Source organism: Bufo bufo, chromosome 3, assembly GCF_905171765.1.
Source record: "Bufo bufo chromosome 3, aBufBuf1.1, whole genome shotgun sequence".
Classification (NCBI taxonomy): Eukaryota; Metazoa; Chordata; class Amphibia; order Anura; family Bufonidae; genus Bufo; species Bufo bufo.
Window position 1 is genome coordinate 43,265,139 of NC_053391.1, and position 18,907 is coordinate 43,284,045.

General features: G+C 54.1%; 1 protein-coding gene across 5 annotated transcripts in view; it reads right to left on the reverse strand.

Annotated features, from left to right (window-relative positions):
• ITSN1 (intersectin 1) overlaps positions 1–18,907 on the reverse strand; it is a 163,377-nt gene that overhangs the window by 49,525 nt on the left and 94,945 nt on the right. For all 5 annotated transcript variants that reach the window (XM_040423145.1, XM_040423144.1, XM_040423142.1 and 2 more), the window contains 2 exons: positions 11,600–11,645; positions 10,800–10,921 (listed from right to left, as the gene is read on the reverse strand). In XM_040423145.1, coding sequence (XP_040279079.1) covers positions 10,800–10,921; positions 11,600–11,645 — 168 coding nt within the window. The remainder of the gene's footprint in view (positions 1–10,799; positions 10,922–11,599; positions 11,646–18,907) is intronic.

Sequence of the window (18,907 nt, forward strand, 5' to 3'; positions counted from 1 at the left end):
AGAGACTGCGGCGATTTGTCCCAGGAGGAGAGGATCGCCCGTTGGAGAGGGCGGGAGTGAAACTGCGCAAACGGGATCGCCTCGAAGCAGGCAACCATCTGCCCCAAGACCCGCATGCAGAAGCGGAAGGACGGTCGACGGTGGAGAAGGAGACCCCGAACCGCCCCACGGAGGATCAGACGTTTTTCCGAGGGAAGACGTACTTCCGCCGCTCCCGTGTCTAAAAGCATTCCCAGGAAGACCAGTTGTCTGGAGGGGGGAAGGGAGGACTTGGGGAAGTTGATGACCCAACCGAACCTCGTCAGAGTCTCTAGAGTGAGATCCACGCTGGCAACCGCTTGAGAAAGGGACGGAGCCTTGATGAGGATATCGTCCAAGTACGGTAGCAGAAAAACACCCCTGGAACGGAGTAAGGCCAAAACCGGGGCCAGGACCTTGGTGAACACCCGGGGGGCTGTTGCCAGCCCAAAGGGAAGGGCGACAAACTGGAAGTGGAGGTCCCCCACGGCGAATCGGAGGAAGCGATGGTGACACCGGGCTACCGGAACATGGAGGTAGGCATCCTGTATATCGATGGAAGACATGAAATCTCCCTGCTCCAGGGAAGCCACCGCGGAACGGAGGGACTCCATCCGAAACCGTCGAAGGAGGAGAAAACGGTTGAGCTTTTTGAGGTCCAAAATGGGCCGCACGGAACCTCCCTTCTTGGGAACTACAAAGAGGTTCGAGTAGAACCCTTGGAACCTTTCCTCTAGAGGAACGGGGGTAATCACCCCCCTGTCCAGTAAGGCTTGAACGGCCGCGGAGAACGCAACCGCGCGTTTCGGGTCCCGTGGCGGGCGGGAGCGAAAGAACCGATCTGGAGGGAAGGATGCAAATTCGATTTTGTATCCGGAGCACACAATTTCGAGGGCCCAGGCGTCGGAGACGTGAGCCAACCAGACGTCCCTGAAAAGGAGGAGCCGGCCCCCCACCCGGGTGGGTGGGGGCGCGCCTTCAGGCAGAGGATTGCTTTGCTGCGGGTGTGCGGGCAGCCTGCGGCTTGCGCCAGGAGGGCTGCGCCCGAAAAAACGGCTTCCTATGCTTGTCCTGGGGAGGAGCCGAAGCGGCAGCTGTGGTGGGAGCCCCAGAGGCCCTGCGGGAGGCCCGAAAACGAGACGCACCAGGGCGTCCGCGGGGGGCGCCCCTGGCTTGGGGTTGAGGAAGATGGGTGCTTTTACCACCCGTGGCCTCCGAAATAAGTTCGTCTAGGCGGACCCCGAAAAGGCGGGAACCCGCAAACGGTAGCCCCGCCAAGGAACGTTTGGAGGCAGCGTCCGCTTTCCAAACCTTCAGCCAGAGCTCCCTCCTGACGGAAACTGCCAGGGCGGAGGAGCGTGCAATAAGGGCTCCCGCATCAAGGGAGGCCTCACAAACAAAATTCCCGGCCCGAACAATAAGCTGGGCCAAGGAACGCAGGTCCTGGATGGGGACGTCCGAGTCCAACTCCTGTTCCAGCTGCGCATCCCAAGCAGAGATGGCTTCCCCTGCCCAAGCAGAGGCAAAAACCGGTCTGAGAGCAGAACCGGAGGCAGCAAAAATGCCCTTAGAAAGGGTCTCCATGCGACGGTCCTCCGCTGACTGAAGAGAGGACCCGTCGGGAACAGGGATGGCCGTGTTCTTTGACAGCCGGGCCACAGGGGGGTCCACCTTGGGTGGGGAAGACCATGTGGCCACGACATCGGCTGGAAAAGGATAACAAATGTCCAGCTTCTTGGGGTTGACAAAACGGGCGTCCGGGCGAGCCCAAGCCTTAGACACCACAGAGGAGAAATCAGAGTGGATTGGAAAGACTTTTGAGACCTGCCTGGGTCTGATAAATGAGACGCTAGCTGCGTCCGAGCTAGGGGGATCATCCTGCACCTTAAAGGTGTCACGAATATCAGAGATGAGTTGACCCATCGCTGAGGCTAGCTTGGACGGCAGGGCCGAGTCCATTTCCAAATCTGAAACCGCCAATTCACCTTCAGAGAGCGAATCCTTTGGAGAGGAGAGGCTCGTCTGGGTGCGCACGCGTGGCGGGGAGAGGGAGGCATCCGAGGAGGAGGCTCGCTCTACTCTAATACGCTTCTGAGAGTGCCTAGCTCGGGAGGGGTCACTAAAAGAGAGTGAACCCGCTGCAGCGGCAGAAGCAGTGGACCCGGAGGGCGCGACAATCAGAGAGGCGTCCTGCGGGGTAGGTGGCCTGTCTATTAGGCGGCCCACGACATGAGTGAGGCTTTCCACGGCCTGGGACAGGGATCTAGCCCAGTCAGGCGGGTCAGAGGCAGCAGGGAGCGACACAGCGGGCGACTGAGGCTGCGGTGGAGCTCGGCATGCAGTACAGTGCGGATCAGACTGCCCCCGGGGAAAGGGTTCCCTACAAGCAGTACAGGCATGGTACCAAGGCTTGGCGGCTGTAGAAGGGTCTGACATGGTGGAACAAGATGTTGCACTTAAAGTGGGAGACCCCAAGGAAAGGAACGGGGATAACACCCAAGCGACAGTACTGTGGCACGGAGGGAGTTAAAAGTCCTACCAGACCCGGATGATGCAAGCGGCAGCGGTAAGGGGAACAGACTGAGGAGGCTGTGGAGGAGAGGCAGCAGCACCGGCTTCGGATCGCACTGCAGAGAGGATTCCACGCAGCACTGTGCGATGAACCCGGAAGTAGCGGAGCGCATGTAGGAAGCTCCGCCCCCTCTCTGCCGCTCCGAAGCAGAGCCGCAAGCGCGCGGCAAAATGATTTTAACCCCCAAGGATGATGAAGTGCCGGCCTGAAATGGCGCCGTTCACGCCAAGAAAGCGGCCCCCTCCGCGCCTGGATGTGGCAGACGGCTTGCTTTTTTCCTGCAGCCGTCCCCTGAAGGCAGCGTCCCTGCCAAGGACTTGCCCAGATAAACTCCCCTGCCCGGTAACGGTCCCGATATATGCCCGGGGGGGGGGGGGGGGGAGGGGTGGGCGCACGATGTAGCAGTGGCCATGTAGTAACAGTGGCCATGGGAGCCCAGGAGGCCTGTAGCAGCGGTGGGAGGGAGGAAGGGGAGGCTGGAGCAGCCTGTCTCACCATACGCTGTCTTCGCCCTCAATCCATCCAGCGGGGTCGCCCCTTCAGCTCCTGGCACCGCAGTGGCAGGAAGCCGGGGGAGGGACTTGGCGTGCGGGCGACCCTGAGCTGGCGGGACGCAGGGGAGCGAGGCTGCCCTGGTCCACCTTGTCTTCTGTGGGGGAGGCGGCAGTGCGGAATTACCGGCACTGGCGCAACTCAACCCCGGGAGAAACAGAGGGGTCTAATGCGCCTCTGTTGTCCCTGTAGGTAGAAAAAAACCGAATTAAAAACAACAAATAACGCAAAAATAAAAAATCATAGGAAAACAACCCTGCATAAGCAGGGGGTGTCTTGCCTCCTTGGACACTAAGCAAAAACTGGCAGTCTCTTCTCCAGGCTGAAGGGTATAGCTGATGGAGGAGGGGCTTACAGCTTTCACTTAGTGTCACGCCTCCTAGGGAGCAGAGCTATACCCATGGTTTCCTGTGTCCCCCAAGGAATATGGGCGAGAAATATTGTTTTACGCAGCAAGATCAACCCTACCAAGCAATATGCCTGGTTTAATAGGGTTGATAATTTCATATAGTAGTATTATCGTTTGTAGAACAAATATTAAGTGACAAATTACTAACTAGTATTTAGAGAATTGGGCTTGGACATGCATATTCTTAAAAAAAAAAAAAAAAAAAAAAAAAGGGAAAGGATCAGTAGTTATAGTTCATGTAATAGTGAGACATATAGCATTAAAAAAGTACTTATATAATACATAGCTATATAGATAAATGTATAATATTATAATTCTAAACGTATTTCCTGCCCAAAGATAGTGTTCTGTACACACACTGTACTACTAAGGGCTCATTCAGACAACCTTATCCATCTTACGGTCCGCAAATTGCCGTATGTGTTTAGCATTTTGCGGAACGGAATCGGTAGTCCTATGATAGAAATACCTATTCTTGTCTGCAAAAATGGACAAGAATAGGACAAGCTCTATCTTTTTTGCGGGGCCGAGGAACGGAAGTGCGGATGCAGGCGGCACACTGTGCTGTCCGCGTCTTTTGCGGCCACACTAAAAGGAATGGGCCGTCCTCCATTCCGCAATTTTGCGGATACAAATATACTGTCGCCTGAATGAGCCCTAATCTAAAGATTGTTGAGCGGTTAGGTACGCTTAAAGGGAACCTGTCACCAGGATTTTGTGTATAGAGCTGAGGACATGGGTTGCTAGATGGCCGCTAGCACATCCGCAATACCCAGTTCCCATAGCTCTGTGTGCTTTTATTGTGTAAAAAAAACCCGATTTGATACATATGCAAATTAACCTGAGATGAGTCCTGTATGTGAGATGAGTCCGGGACAGGACTCATCTCAGGTTAATTTGCATATGTATCAAATCGTTTTTTTTACACAATAAAAGCACACAGAGCTATGGGGACTGGGTATAGCGGATGTGCTAGCGGCCATCTAGCAACCCATGTCCTCAGCTCTATACACAAAATCCTGGTGACAGGTTCCCTTTAAGGGCTCATGCACGTATTTTCTTTCCGTGTCCGTACCGGGTTTTATTTTTTGCGGAACTATTCATTTCAATGGGTCCGCAAAAAAACAAAAACAAAAAACGGAAGTTACTGCATTTCATTTCCGTATTTCTGTTCTGCAAAAAATTAAAAAAAATTCCTATTACACCGCGTAACAATGATTTTGCTACTGAGAGAAAAACATGTGATTTAGGCCTCATGCACACGACCATAGTGTTTTGCGGTCCGCAAATCCGCGAAACACGGATGGCGTCCGTGCGCGTTCCGCAATTTGCGGAACAGCACGGACAGCCTTCAATATAAATGCCTATTCTTGTCCACAAAGCGCGGACAAGAATTGGACAGGTTATATTTTTTTAGCGGGGCCACGGAACGGAGCAAAAGATTCGGACAGCACACGGAGTGCTGTCCGCATCTTTTGCAGCCCCATTGAAGTGAATGGGTCCAAATCGGCCATGTGCATGAGGCCTTCTACTAAAATGAGTGCGCCGATTCCAGATATGAACTCAGAATTTGCCTGACACGTCTAGACTTTAAAGTACATGCAAAGCCTATTCAGTTATAATATTAATGCATTATATTGGAGATATTCCAATGGACATGTCCAGACCTGTTCCGACGCACTCAGGCTGATGTCAGCAGTAAGTATATAAGGCAAGCTGGACAGATTTTGATAAAGTGATCTGTTATATAGTGTTATCAGTTTTGAAACTTAAGAAGGATAAACACAAATGTGTTAAGGATCCAGACAATTTCTGCTACATATGTGACAAATACACTACTTATGATCAGCGCAAGAATCTGACAAAGCGAGTGTCCGTCTTGCAGCTTGGGATGCATTTGTGCTTGTAGTGCAGAAGTTCATTGGGAACAGACGAGCTGCAAACTATGCTGAATTAGTAGACAACATGCTTACAGCATATGAACAACTTGGCGGCCGAACGTCACTAAAAGTGCATTTCTTACATTCCCATCTTGACTTTTTCCCCACCCAATTTGGGACACGCAAGTGACTAACATGGAGAGCGGTTCCATAAAGATATTTCTACAATGGAGAACAGGTATTAAGACCGCTGAAATCCCAACATGATGGGGGACTACTGCTGGTTTTTGCAACGGGAAAAACAAGATTTTTGTATAACTTACCAGTAAAATCTTTCTCGCTCTTCCTTGGGGGACACAGGAGACCTTGGGTATAGCTCATCTCCATAGGAGGCGTGACACTAAGTGAAGACTGTTAAGCCCCTCCTCCACAGCTATACCCTCAGCCTGGAGAGAAAGGCAGCCAGTTTTTTGCTTGGTGTCCAAGGAAGCAAGACACTCCCTGCTCTGCAGGGCTGTTTTTCTCCTTTATCATCCCGCCAGCGCAAGGGTCGCCCGCACGCCAAGTCCCTCTTCCAGCGTTTTGCCACTGCGGTGCCAGTAGCTGAAGGGGCGACCCTGCTGGAATGGACCGAGGGTGAAGACAGCAAGACGGTGAGAGGTGGCTTACCTCTGGGATCTGGCACCGCCGCTGCGGGTGGCCGCAGCGGGTGGCCGCAGCGCTTTTTACTCCCCCGGCTGGCATCCTGGACTGCGTCTGCGGTCATTACAGGCCCCCTGCAGTGAAGGAACAGCCCCTGAAGCCTGGCCGGGGCAGAAGCCACATCTGAGAGATATGCCCCGAGCGGGAGCCAAAACAGAGCCGGCGAGAAAAGGCAGTCGAGACAGAGGCCGGCATAACACCTTCCAACCGAAAGGAGGAGTGGGCAACAGGGAAGTCATAGTAGGACAGCCCAAAAGCAGAACACCCGCTACTCTGAGACGCCCGACTCACCACCTCGCCGAAGGCGAATACCCTGAAGAACCCAAAGTGGAGGTCCCCCGGACCTGGATAATCGAGCACCCAAGAGAAGTTGGGTGACCTTCCCGAGAAGAGCGGCCCGAACCTGGTAGCAGAGAAGAACTAAAGGGCAGAGGGAGCCAATAGGAAGGACTCATACCACGCTGCATCCGAAGAGGAGGAAATGGTAGTAGGCGAGAGAACCGTAGTCCCGCCAGAGCCAACGTAGAATTCGAGGGGAGCTGCAGACAGCACTCTCATCCATGTGACCGCTTGCGCAGGGAAGCAATGCCGCGGGAGGACGAATGGGTACGCATCTAGGAACCACGAACACTCCCCAGTTGGAAGGGCCAACGAACATGGTGGATACCGTCACAACGGAACCGCAATATACAATCCAAACCCGAGAATGAGTACCACCTAGCTCGGTGCAGTAGAGAGCAAGTAGAGCCCGTCCGGGTCAGGTGGACAGAATGATTTCTTCAGAGAAGAGTGCAAGGCTTGCGGCAAGCATCGTATCCCAAGAGAAACAAGTATGTCGTAGGAGGAAGGGAGGCATACGTACGAGCAGCCCCATAAGCAGTGAGAAGGCCAACCCACCTATGGGAGGAGAAGGCATACACGGCCCAAACAACGCACAGAGCGCACAAGAACGTCCGCTCACTGCAAAATAGTCACTCAGTAAAGGGGGCCAGCCACAGAGTCCCACAGTATCTACAGAAGTGCAAAGTGCAGCCTGAAAGGGAGTTATGCACAAGACTAGTACGGCATGCGATGGAACGCAAGCAGTCCACCCCGAAAGGGGGGAAATGCACCTGGCAAACACTGCAGTCGGCAAGAGTGCAAAGGCCCGCCCCAAAAGAGGGTGATGCCCAAGGCCAGTACCAACTTCAGAGAAGTAGGACATACCATATTCCGCCCAGAAGGGGGCCATGCACATGGCCGCACAGTATCCAGCAGGAATGCAGGAGGTCCACCTAGTGAAAAGGGGGACATGCACAGGGTTATCCTAGCATTAAGTGATTGTGCAATAATCCACCCAACACCGAATTTCGTGAGAGTGCAACTACTCCGCCAATGAAGGGGGACATGTACAAGTCCAGCACAGCATATACAAGGACAGCCGTGAATCACGTGAGCGTGCAAAATTCCACCCATGGAATGAGGGGTGGTCATGCACAAGGCCAGCACCGTATCCAATGGGAGTACAAGCATTCCACCCATGTTAGAGGGTCATGCTCATGGCCAGCAACGTATCCGGTGAGAGTGCAGTATGCCGCCCAAAAAGGGGGGTCATGCACATGGCCAGCATCGCATCCAGTGAGAGCGCAAGCACCCCGCCATGGATGGGGGTCATGCACATGGCCAGCAACGTACTGGCGAGAGAACAGCCACAGTCAGTGAGAGTGTATGTATGCCGCCTGAGGAAAGGAGGCATGCCCATGGCCGGCAGCGAATCCAGTGAGAGTGCAGTACACCGCCCATGGAAGGGGGGTAATGCACATGGCCGGCAGCGGATCCAGTGAGAGTGCAAGCACCCTGCCTGGAAGGAGGACATGCACATGGCCAGCAACTTACCGGCGAGAGAATAACCCCAGTCAGTAAGAGTATGTATGCCGCCTGAGAGAAGGAGGCATGCCCAAGGCCGGCAGCGAATCAAGCGAGTGCAGCATACCGCATATGGAAGGGGGTCATGTACATGGCCGGCAGCGAATCCAGCGAGTGTGCAGCATTCCGCCTATGGAAGGGGGTCGTGCACATGGCCAGCACCGTATCCGGTGAGAGTGCAGTATTCCACCTAAAGAAGGGGGTCATGCACAAGGCCAGCCCGCAGCCAGGGAGAGTGCAGTATTCCGCCTAGGAAGGGGGGTCATGCACATGGCCAGCACCATAACTGGAGGGGGTGACTAAATCTGCCTATAGAAAGGGCGGCATGTACTTGGCCAGCGCCGTATCCCGGGAGAGGGCAAGAAACCGCCTAGAAAGGGGAACATGCACCTGGCCAGCGCCGCAGCCGGGGAGCGCGACATGCTGCCTATGGAAGGGGGGCATGCGTACGGCCAGCACTACTGAGATCAGGCTGTAGCTTCCTGCGCAGCCCACAAGAAATCAGTTATTGTTATTTTATTTTTTTAATAACACAGCCTCTCTGAGGCATGAAGGGGGCCACCATGCAGGGGCACAGCCTCTATCAGAGGCAGGAAAGAGGCCAGCCATACAGGCCCATGAGGAAGCCCAGATCTGAGAGGGTCTCCTCTAGATGGGAGCCGGCCCGTACCCAAAGGGTTAACAGGGATCCGGCCTGGGGGGCGGCTCTGCGATCCAAAGGGGGCGGGGGAACCTCCAGGCGGAAGAATTCGCGCCTGGAGAAAATCCCGCCCCCTCCAACAGAGGCCGGAATTTTGCGGCCTAGTAGGCCACGAAGCCGGGGCCTAAATTTTTGCGGCGCCTGGCCGACCGGTGCCGCACAGTATCTGAGGTACCGGCCGGGACCTGAGCCGGAGTGGCGCGTGTACATACCGGCCACGGGTGTCCACCCCGCGGGCCGGAAGAGTCAGGGGGCCAGGAAGGAGCGCCGGAGTTGCGGCCCAGCAGGCCGCGAAGCCTGGGTCAAAATTTGCGGCGCCCGGAGAGGGAGCAGATTGCCGCCCTGCGGCACCCCAGGGGCCAGCCTAGGTCCAGCAGGGACAGAAGGGTCCAGGGCACCAGTAAGGGGTCAGGCACGCAGGAGACGGGGGTAGACGGGACGTAGGGCTGGAGAAGCCACTCTCTCACCATCAGTCGTCTTCACCCTCGGTCCGTTCCAGCAGGATCGCCACTTCAGCTACTGGCACGACGCTGGAAGAGGGACTTGGCGTGCGGGCGACCCTTGAGCTGGCGGGATGCAGCGGAGATAGGCTGCCCTGGTCCACCTTGCCTTCTGTGGGGGAGGCAGCAGTGCGGGTGACTGGCGCAGCTCAACCCCGGAAGAAACAGAGAGGTCTATTGCGTCTGTTGTCCCTGATGGTCTGGAAGAAAAAGAAAAAAAGTAAAAATCTAAAATTAAACAAGGAGAATACAGCCCTGCAGAGCAGGGAGTGTCTTGCCTCCTTGGACACTAAGCAAAAACTGGCAGTCTCTCTCTCTCCAGGCTGAGCGTATAGCTGTGGAGGAGGGGCTTAACAGTTTTCACTTAGTGTCACGCCTCCTATGGAGATGAGCTATACCCAAGGTCTTCTGTGTCCCCCAAGGAAATGGGCGAGAAAAGCAGATACCTGTAACAATACTGGGCCTTGCTCAAGTAAGGCTTTTACACAAAAAAAAACGAGACTTTTTGAAATTTTTTTATTCCATTACATTTTCATACACTGTTTACTGCGCAAACTTTGATGTAGATCAGGCAATTGTTGGAGTAAAACTCGTTCTGTTCAAAATTATTCAATGCTTTCCAAGTGCTTAAAGGGAACCTGTCACCGGGATTTTGTGTATAGAGCTGAGGACATGGGTTGCTAGATGGCCGCTAGCACATCCACAATACCCAGTCCCCATAGCTCTGTGTGCTTTTATTGTGTTTAAAAAAACGTTTTGATCCATATGCAAATTATCCTGACACGAGTCCTGTGTCCGGAGTTGAGTCCAGCACCGCCCCGCGTCCTCCGAATCTCCTCCTTGCTGGCTGACGTCACAGAGCTGGAGCGCCGAAATATCGCGATGCGTGAGCTAGCGCATGCGTAGTTCGTTCCCTGTGCTGATGCCAGCACAGGGAATGAACATGATGCCAACACTGCGCATGCGCTAGCTCGCGCATTGCGAGATTTCGGCGCTCCAGCTCTGTGACGTCAGCCAGCAAGGAGGAGATTCGGAAGACGCGGGGCGGTGCTGGACTCAACTCCAGACACAGGACTCGTCTCAGGATAATTTGCATATGGATAAAAAACTGTTTAACACAATAAAAGCACACAGAGCTATGGGGACTGGATATTGCGGATGTGCTAGTGGCCATCTAGCAACCCATGTCCTCAGCTCTATACACAAAATCCTGGTGACAGGTTCCCTTTAATTCATTTAGGCATACTTTTGCATAGCAAAATTTTGTGACATGTTACAACAATTCTGACTTCGGATTTGTAATCCGCACACTCAATTTAGTATAGGACAAATGGTTTTTGCCCAGTAGCAGATGAAAATTTTTTTGTTGCCTGGTGTTGTTGTCCGCATTACGGACAAGGATAGGACTGTTCTATTAGGGGCCAGCTGTTCCATTCCACAAAATACGGAAAAGGCACACGGACGTCATCCGCATTTTTTGCGGGTCTGTTTTTCCCCCCCTGCAAAATACATACGGTCGTATGCATGAGCTCTTAAGCAGAGGTTCATCTGTGATACTAACCTGCAGTTCACCTTCCCACCAGCCTCCTGGGTTCTTCTTCCTGATGAGTATCAGCTGCCCAGGCGCCAATGTCAGCTGTTCCGGGCCAGTAGCGGCATAGGGGGCAATGACCTGGGCAATTTCTAAAAACAAGAAGAAATACAAATAGTTAGATTTTAAAAATATTCAGAAATAGCTCAAGATGATCCTGCGACTGCAATGCTTTTTTTTTTTCCTGCATAGAGAAACAATGAAGTTGAAGAGCGATTTCACCGCTACTAGAGAGTATGAAGTTGTGCCACTAACTGTCCTGGCCTAACTGTTAAACTCAGAATGTATAAAATATAATATTAATGCTAAAAAAAAAAAAAAAAAAACAATGTGTGTGTTAAAAACATTCTGGTTTTGGGCCTTACTCATTAGTAAATTAAATGGCAATATCCTTAAAAGAAACCGGTGATCAATTTTATGCTGCCCTCCCAAAGAGCATCATAAAATAGTGACAGGCATGCTAGATAACAGCGGCCTGTCCCTTATCTGCTATTGCGTCGTGATTGTTGGGAACCATGCGATTTAACCCTTGCAGCGCTGCCTCTAATAGGCCAGGCACCGCCTATCCCTAGGATTGCTATCGGGCGGGTGATAAAGCAGCAGCTCATGAATAATAGTCATAGATACTTTTCAAAACTAAAAGGGTATAAATAAAACCATATTGTAAGAAGAGAAGGACAGGTCCCTTCTTCTCCATGCCATGTACAGGATATGGTACAGACATTAATCTGGGGCCTCCATTTTCTAAAGATAAATCCCCGGCTGCGTACCTGGTTTCTTCCCAAGACTTCCTGTTTTTCCTGCTGTCACCATTCCCTATAAACAAAAGCACAAGGGCGTTGGGATGAAAACAATTAAAGGAGATGAAAACTCATGGTCGCCAAAAATATAAGCCACGTTCACACAATTCTATATTCTGACAGTATCTGCTGATATTCCACAGCTGAGGACGGTGAACGGAGTATTTCATAAACACAAAAAATCTGTGCAGAATAATGAAAGCACGTGCAGATTTTCTGGGGGGGGGGGGGGGGGGTCGGGGGGTCATGCTTGGCCAAACACCAGTTCAGCTCGAGCATTCTGATGCTTGGCACATGACGGTATTCGGCCGAAGTCTCCTCCCCACACGTTTGTTGGCTGCCACGTAGCCAATAAACGTGCAGGTAAGTACTGCCCTCACTGTAATGCCTTAGCCATGTTGGTTACTGGCATTACAGTGATTGGCTGGCCGGAACACGTCATCGAGTGCTATATAGCACCTGATGACACGTGTTCGGCTCAGTGTTAGTCAGGGAGAGCTGAAGAAGGGAAAGAGATAGTGTAGGGAGTGGACATTACCTGGGGTACATCTCCTGTGTAACGTTTCCACATCCCAAATACCTTTTTAAATTTTTTTGCGCATACACTTACAAATCCTACGCTACTGTACGTGTGACATACTTTCAAGCATATATACCATTTAATATGCAGAAGGCGAGCAGTAAGGGATGTGGCAGTGATGCTGATGGTGCACGCAAAGGCCGTGGCCCTGGGCACGTTGAAACTGTGCCTGCTGCCAGAGCACAAGAAACACACTCATCCACGATACCTAGCTTCATGCCCCAGTTTGCAGGGCGGTGCAGGACAAAGCTCTCGAAGTCACACCAGTGCGACCAGGTGGTCGGTTGGATTGCAGCAGATATTGCTTCCAGTCAGTTAAGCACCACCCTGTCTTCCACAAAGTCCAGTCTCAGTAGCCAAGAGTCTGGTCAACACAATCCTAACCCTGATCCTCCTTCCTCCCACCATGGAGAGTCTTGCCAAACAAGTGATCCCACACTCGGATATTCCGAGGAGCTTTTCATCGCCATTCTTTCATTTGGGCCTCTAGACAAGCCCGCTTGAAGAGGGACATGAGATCTTGTTCCCAAACTCTTGAGCATCCACAGTCACAAGAAGATGACTGTGGGGAACGGCAATTAGTGTTTCACGAGGTGGATGATGATGATGATGATGAGACACAGTTGCCAATAAGTCAACGGCAATTAGTGTCTCAAGAGGTTGATGATGAGGATAAACACAGTTGTCAATATCTGAGGTTGTTGTTAGGTCAACAAGTCAGGAGGATGAGCAGAGTGAGGAAGTGGAAGGTGGTGGACGATGAAGTCACTGACCCAAACCTGGAAAGGTGGCAAGCCGAGCGAGGACAGCAGTACAGAGGGGGAGGGATCCTCCGCACCGCAACAGGGTGGAAGAGGCAGTGGGGTGGCAAAAGGGAGAAGGCGGGCCACACCATACAGGCCCGCAAATGTTACCCTGAGCACACCCTTGCGGAAATCTTACTTGCCAAGGGGTAGGTGTTCCACAGTCTGGTGCTTTTTTGAGGAAAGTGCCGACGACAAAAGAGTTGTAATTTGCAACCTGTGCCATACAAAAATGAGCAGGGGCGTGAACACTAGCAACCCCACCACCACGATCCGCCACATGGCATTAAAGCACCGTAATAGGTAGGCCGAACGCCTGGGTCCACAATCAGTGTCTGCGGGTCACACCACTGCCTCCTCTTCCCCTGTGTTACGTGCTGGCCAATCTCCTGTCGAAGGCACAGGCCGGGATGCCTCCGGCCCTGCACCTTCGCAATCACCATCAGCGACCACATCCACTTCCGTGTCCCAGCGCAGCATACAGATGTCCTTAACCCAGGCATTTGAACGCAAGCGCATATACTCAGCCACCCACCCACAGGCCATAGCACAAAATGCACAACTTTCCAAATTCCTGGCCCTAGAAATTTTGCCATTTAGCCTTGTGGACACTGAGGCCTTCCGCAGTCTGATGTCGGCGGCTGTCCCTCGTTACGCAGTCCCCAGCCGCCATAATTTTTCCCGGTGTGCCGTGCCCACTTTACACCAACATGTGTCACGTAACATCACCCGTGTGCTGACCAACGCAGTTATTGGGAAGGTCCACTTAACGACTGACACATGGACAATTGCTTTCGGCCAGGGACGCTACATTTCCCTTGAACGTTGTGGAGGCCGGGAGCGAGTCGTACCCTGGGATGGCACAGGTGCTACCGACGCCAAGGATTGCAGGCCCTACTTCCATCAGGGTTTCCGCCACCACCTATGTTGGTGGCTGCAAACCCCACTTCTCCTCCTCCACTTCCATCTCAGAATTATCCTCTTGCAGCACCAGTCAGCCATCAGTCGGTAGCTGGAAGCAGTGTAGCACTGCAGTGGGGAAGCGTCAACAGGCCGTGCTGAAACTGATCTGCTTAGGGGACAAACAGCACACCGCCACAGAGCTGTGGCAGGGGATAAGAGACCAGACATGGTTGTGTCTGATAATGGCTGTAACTTTGTGGCGGCTTTGGAGCTCGGCAAGCTCACACACATCCCATGCCTAGCCCACATCTTCAACTTAGTGGTTTAGCGGTTTCTCAAAACCTACCCCAATTTGCCTGAGCTACTGGTGAAGGTGCGCCGCGTGTGTGCCCATTTCCGCAAGTCATCGAGACCTTCCACCAGTCTGTCAACATTGCAGCAGTGCTTACAATTGCCAGCTCACTGACTGTTGTGCGACGTGAGCACGCGCTGGAACTCGACGTTCCACATGTTGGCCAGGCTTTGTGAGCAGCAGAGGGCAGTAGTGGAATACCAGCTGCAACATGGTTGTCACCTTTCTAGTCAGCTTCCGCTCTTCACAAGCGAGAAGTAGCATGGATGTCTGACCTCTGTGAGGTTTTAAAAAACTTTGAGGAATCAACAGAGATGGTGAGCGCTGATAACGCTATCAGCGTCACCATCCCACTTCTGTGTCTACTCAAACGCTCGCTGCTCACAATTAAGGCAGACGCTTTGCATGTGGAAAAAGGAGACTTTTGTATTACTTACCAGTAAAGTCTCTTTCTCGCTCTTCCTTGGGGGACACAGGAAACCATGGAGTATAGCTCTGCTCCCTAGGAGGCGTGACACTAAGTGAAAGCTGTAAGCCCCTCCTCCATCAGCTATACCCTTCAGCCTGGAGAGAGAGACTGCCAGTTGCGTGTCCAAGTAGTGAAAAATAACCACCAACCGGAAAAAAGAACTGTCGAGCCCCAACGGGGGCAACCAAGCCGGAACCACAACTGTAAAGCCAAATGAAGGGCGGGTGCTGTGTCCCCCAAGGAAGAGCGAGAAAGAGACTTTACTGGTAAGTAATACAAAAGTCTCCTTTTCTCGCCCATATTCCTTGGGGGACACAGGAAACCATGGGACGTTCCAGAGCAGTCCCAGAAGGGCGGGACCAGAACAAACTAGACCAACACTAGAGGCATCAATCAACTGCCGCCTGCAACACCAGACGACCTAAAGCAGCGTCAGCCGACGCATGAGTATGCACCCTGTAGAACTTGGTGAAGGTGTGCAAGGAGGACCAAGTGGCCCCCTTGCAAATCTGCTCCGTAGAAGCCCGATTCCTCTGAGCCCATGAAGCCCCGACCGCTCTAGTGGAGTGAGCGGTAACACCAAGGGGCGGAACCTTGCCCTTGGCGAGATAAGCCTCAGTAACAGCCATCTTGACAAAACGGGCGATAGCAACTTTGGACGCCGCCATCCCCCTGCGCGACCCCTCCGGAACCACAAAGAGCGAGTCAGTGCGCCTGAAAGAGCTGGTTACCTCCAGGTAAACCTTGAGCGCGCTGACAACGTCCAGGCGATGAAGCTTCCTCTCCCGGGGGTGGGAAGGGGAAGGACACCAAGAGGGGAGAACGATGTCCTCGTTCAGATGAAAGGCGGAGACGACCTTAGGAAGGAAGGAAGGGACCGGACGAAGAACCACCTTGTCCTGGTGGAACACTAGGAAAGGTTCCAGACAGGAGAGTGCAGCCAATTCGGACACCCTCCGAAGAGAGGTGACGGCTACAAGGAAAATAACCTTGCAGGACAGAAGTCGCAAGGAAACCGTCCGCAGAGGCTCGAAAGGAGGAGCCTGGAGTGCTGAGAGAACCAGGTTCAGGTCCCAGGGCGGTACCGGAGGGCGGTACGGGGGAACCGCGTGAGCCACGCCCTGAAGGAAGGTCTTGACAGGACCAAGGGGGGCCAGTGGGCGCTGAAACAAAATGGACAGCGCAGACACCTGACCCTTCAAAGAACTAAGACCCAGACCTTGGGCAAGTCCGCTCTGCAGGAAGGACAAAACGGTGGGGAGAGAAAAGCGGAGCGGAGGAATCCCCAGATCGGCACAGAACCCCAAATAGGTCCTCCAGGTCCTATAATAGATCCTAGAAGAGGACGGCTTACGGGCGCGGATCATGGTGCGGACGATGTCCGCAGAAAAACCCCTACGTGTCAGGACGGTGGTCTCAACAACCACGCCGTCAAACGTAGGGACCTTAAACGCGGGTGGAAGATCGGTCCCTGAGAGAGAAGATCTTCCCTGGCGGGCAGCGGCTGCCAGGAGCAGCATGAGGTCGGCATACCAAGACCGGCGGGGCCAGTCCGGAGCGACCAGAATCACCGAGACGCCTTCCGCCGCGATCTTCCGAAGGACCTTGGGCAGGAGTGGGATGGGAGGGAATATGTATGGACGCGCGAAGCCTCGCCAAGGAAGAACGAGGGCGTCGGCTCCGCAAGCTCCCGGATCCCTGGCCCTGGACAGATAGGCGGGGACCTTGTGATTGAATTTGGAGGCCATGAGGTCCACGTCCGGTAGGCCCCAACGAAGGCAAATGGCCTCGAACACCTCCGGGTGAAGAGACCACTCGCCGGGGACGACGGTGGTGCGACTGAGGAAGTCCGCCGCCCAATTGTCCACCCCTGGAATAAAAATTGCAGATAGAGCCGGGACGTGGGCTTCCGCCCAACGGAGAATGCTGGTGACCTCCCGCAGCGCTGCGAGTGCCCCCCTGGTGGTTTATGTACGCCACGGCCGTGGCGTTGTCCGATTGCACACGAACTGGATGACCCTTCAGCAGATGAGTCCAGTGTCGCAGAGACAGAAGGGCCGCTCTCAGCTCCAGGACATTGATCGAGAGTTTGGACTCCGATGGAGACCAAATGGCCTGGACGGATCGGGGAGGAAACACGCCTCCCCAGCCCAAGAGACTGGCATCGGTTGTAACCACCAACCAGTTGAGCGGCAGAAAGGACCTGCCCAGAAGAGGGGACTGTAACCACCAGCGGAGAGATGACCGCACCGGAGGCGATAGATGGAAGTGATGATCCAGAGACTCCGGCGATTTGTCCCAGGAGGAGAGGATCGCCCGTTGGAGAGGGCGGGAGTGAAACTGCGCAAATGGGATCGCCTCGAAGCAGGCAACCATCTGCCCCAAGACCCGCATGCAGAAGGACGGTCGACGGTGGAGAAGGAGACCCCGAATCGCCCGACGGAGGGTCAGTCGTTTTTCCGAGGGAAGACGTACCTCCGCCGCTCCAGTGTCTAAAAGCATTCCCAGGAAGACCAGTTGTCTGGAGGGGGGAAGGGAGGACTTGGGGAAGTTGATGACCCAACCGAACCTCGCCAGAGTCTCTAGAGTGAGATCCACGCTGGCAACCGCTTGAGAAAGGGACGGAGCCTTGATGAGGATATCGTCCAAGTACGGTAGCAGAAAAACACCCCTGGAGCGGAGTAAGGCCAAAACCGGGGCCAGGACCTTGGTGAACACCCGGGGGGCTGTTGCCAGCCCAAAGGGAAGGGCGACAAATTGGAAGTGGAGGTCCCCCACGGCGAATCGGAGGAAGCGATGGTGACACCGGGCTACCGGAACATGGAGGTAGGCATCCTGTATATCGATGGAAGACATTAAATCTCCCCGCTCCAGGGAAGCCACCGCGGAACGGAGGGACTCCATCCGAAACCGTCGAAGGAGGATTAAACGGTTGAGCCTTTTGAGGTCCAAAATGGGCCGCACCGAACCTCCCTTCTTGGGAACTACAAAGAGGTTCGAATAGAACCCTTGGAACCTTTCCTCTAGAGGAACGGGGGTAATCACCCCCCTGTCCAGTAAGGCTTGAACAGCCGCGGAGAACGCAGCCGCGCTTTTCAGGTCCCGCGGCGGGCGGGAGCGAAAGAACCGATCTGGAGGGAAGGACGCAAATTCGATTTTGTATCCGGAGGACACAATTTCGAGAGCCCAGGCGTCGGAGACGTGAGCCATCCAGACGTCCCTGAAAAGGAGGGTGGGTGGGGGCGCGCCTTCAGGCAGAGGACTGCTTTGCTGCGGGTGTGCGGGCAGCCTGCGGCCTGCGCCAGGAGGGCTGCGCCCGAAAAAACGGCTTCCTACGCTTATCCTGGGGAGGGGCCGAAGCGGCAGCTGCGGGGGGAGCCCCAGAGGTCCTGCGGGAGGACCGAAAACGAGACGCACCAGGGCGTCCGCGGGGGGCGCCCCTGGTTTGGGGTTGAGGAAGATGGGTGCTTTTACCACCCGTGGCCTCCGAAATAAGCTCGTCTAGGCGGACCCCGAAAAGGCGGGAACCCGCAAACGGTAGCCCCGCCAAGGAACGTTTGGAGGCAGCGTCCGCTTTCCAAACCTTCAGCCAGAGTTCCCTCCTGACGGAAACTGCCAGGGCGGAGGAGCGTGCTATAAGGGCTCCCGCATCAAGGGAGGCCTCACAAACAAAATTCCCGGCCCGAATAATAAGCTGGGCCAAGGAACGTAGGTCCTGGATGGGGACGTCCGAGTCCAACTCCTGTTCCAGCTGCGCACCCCAAGCAGAGATTGCTTTACCTGCCCAGGCAGAGGCAAAAACCGGTCTGAGGGCAGAACCGGAGGCAGCAAAAATGCCCTTGGAAAGGGTCTCCATGTGACGGTCCTCCGCTGACTGAAGAGAGGACCCGTCGGGAACAGGGATGGCCGTGTTCTTTGACAGACGGGCCACAGGGGGGTCCACCTTGGGTGGGGACGACCAGGTGGCCACGACATCGGCTGGAAAAGGATAGCAAATATCCAGCTTCTTGGGGTTGACAAAACGGGCGTCCGGGCGAGCCCAAGCCTTAGACACCACGGAGGAGAAATCAGAGTGGATTGGAAAGACTTTTGAGGCCTGCCTGGGTCTGATAAAGGAGACGCTAGCTGCGTCAGAGCTAGGGGGGTCATCTTGCACCTTAAAGGTGTCACG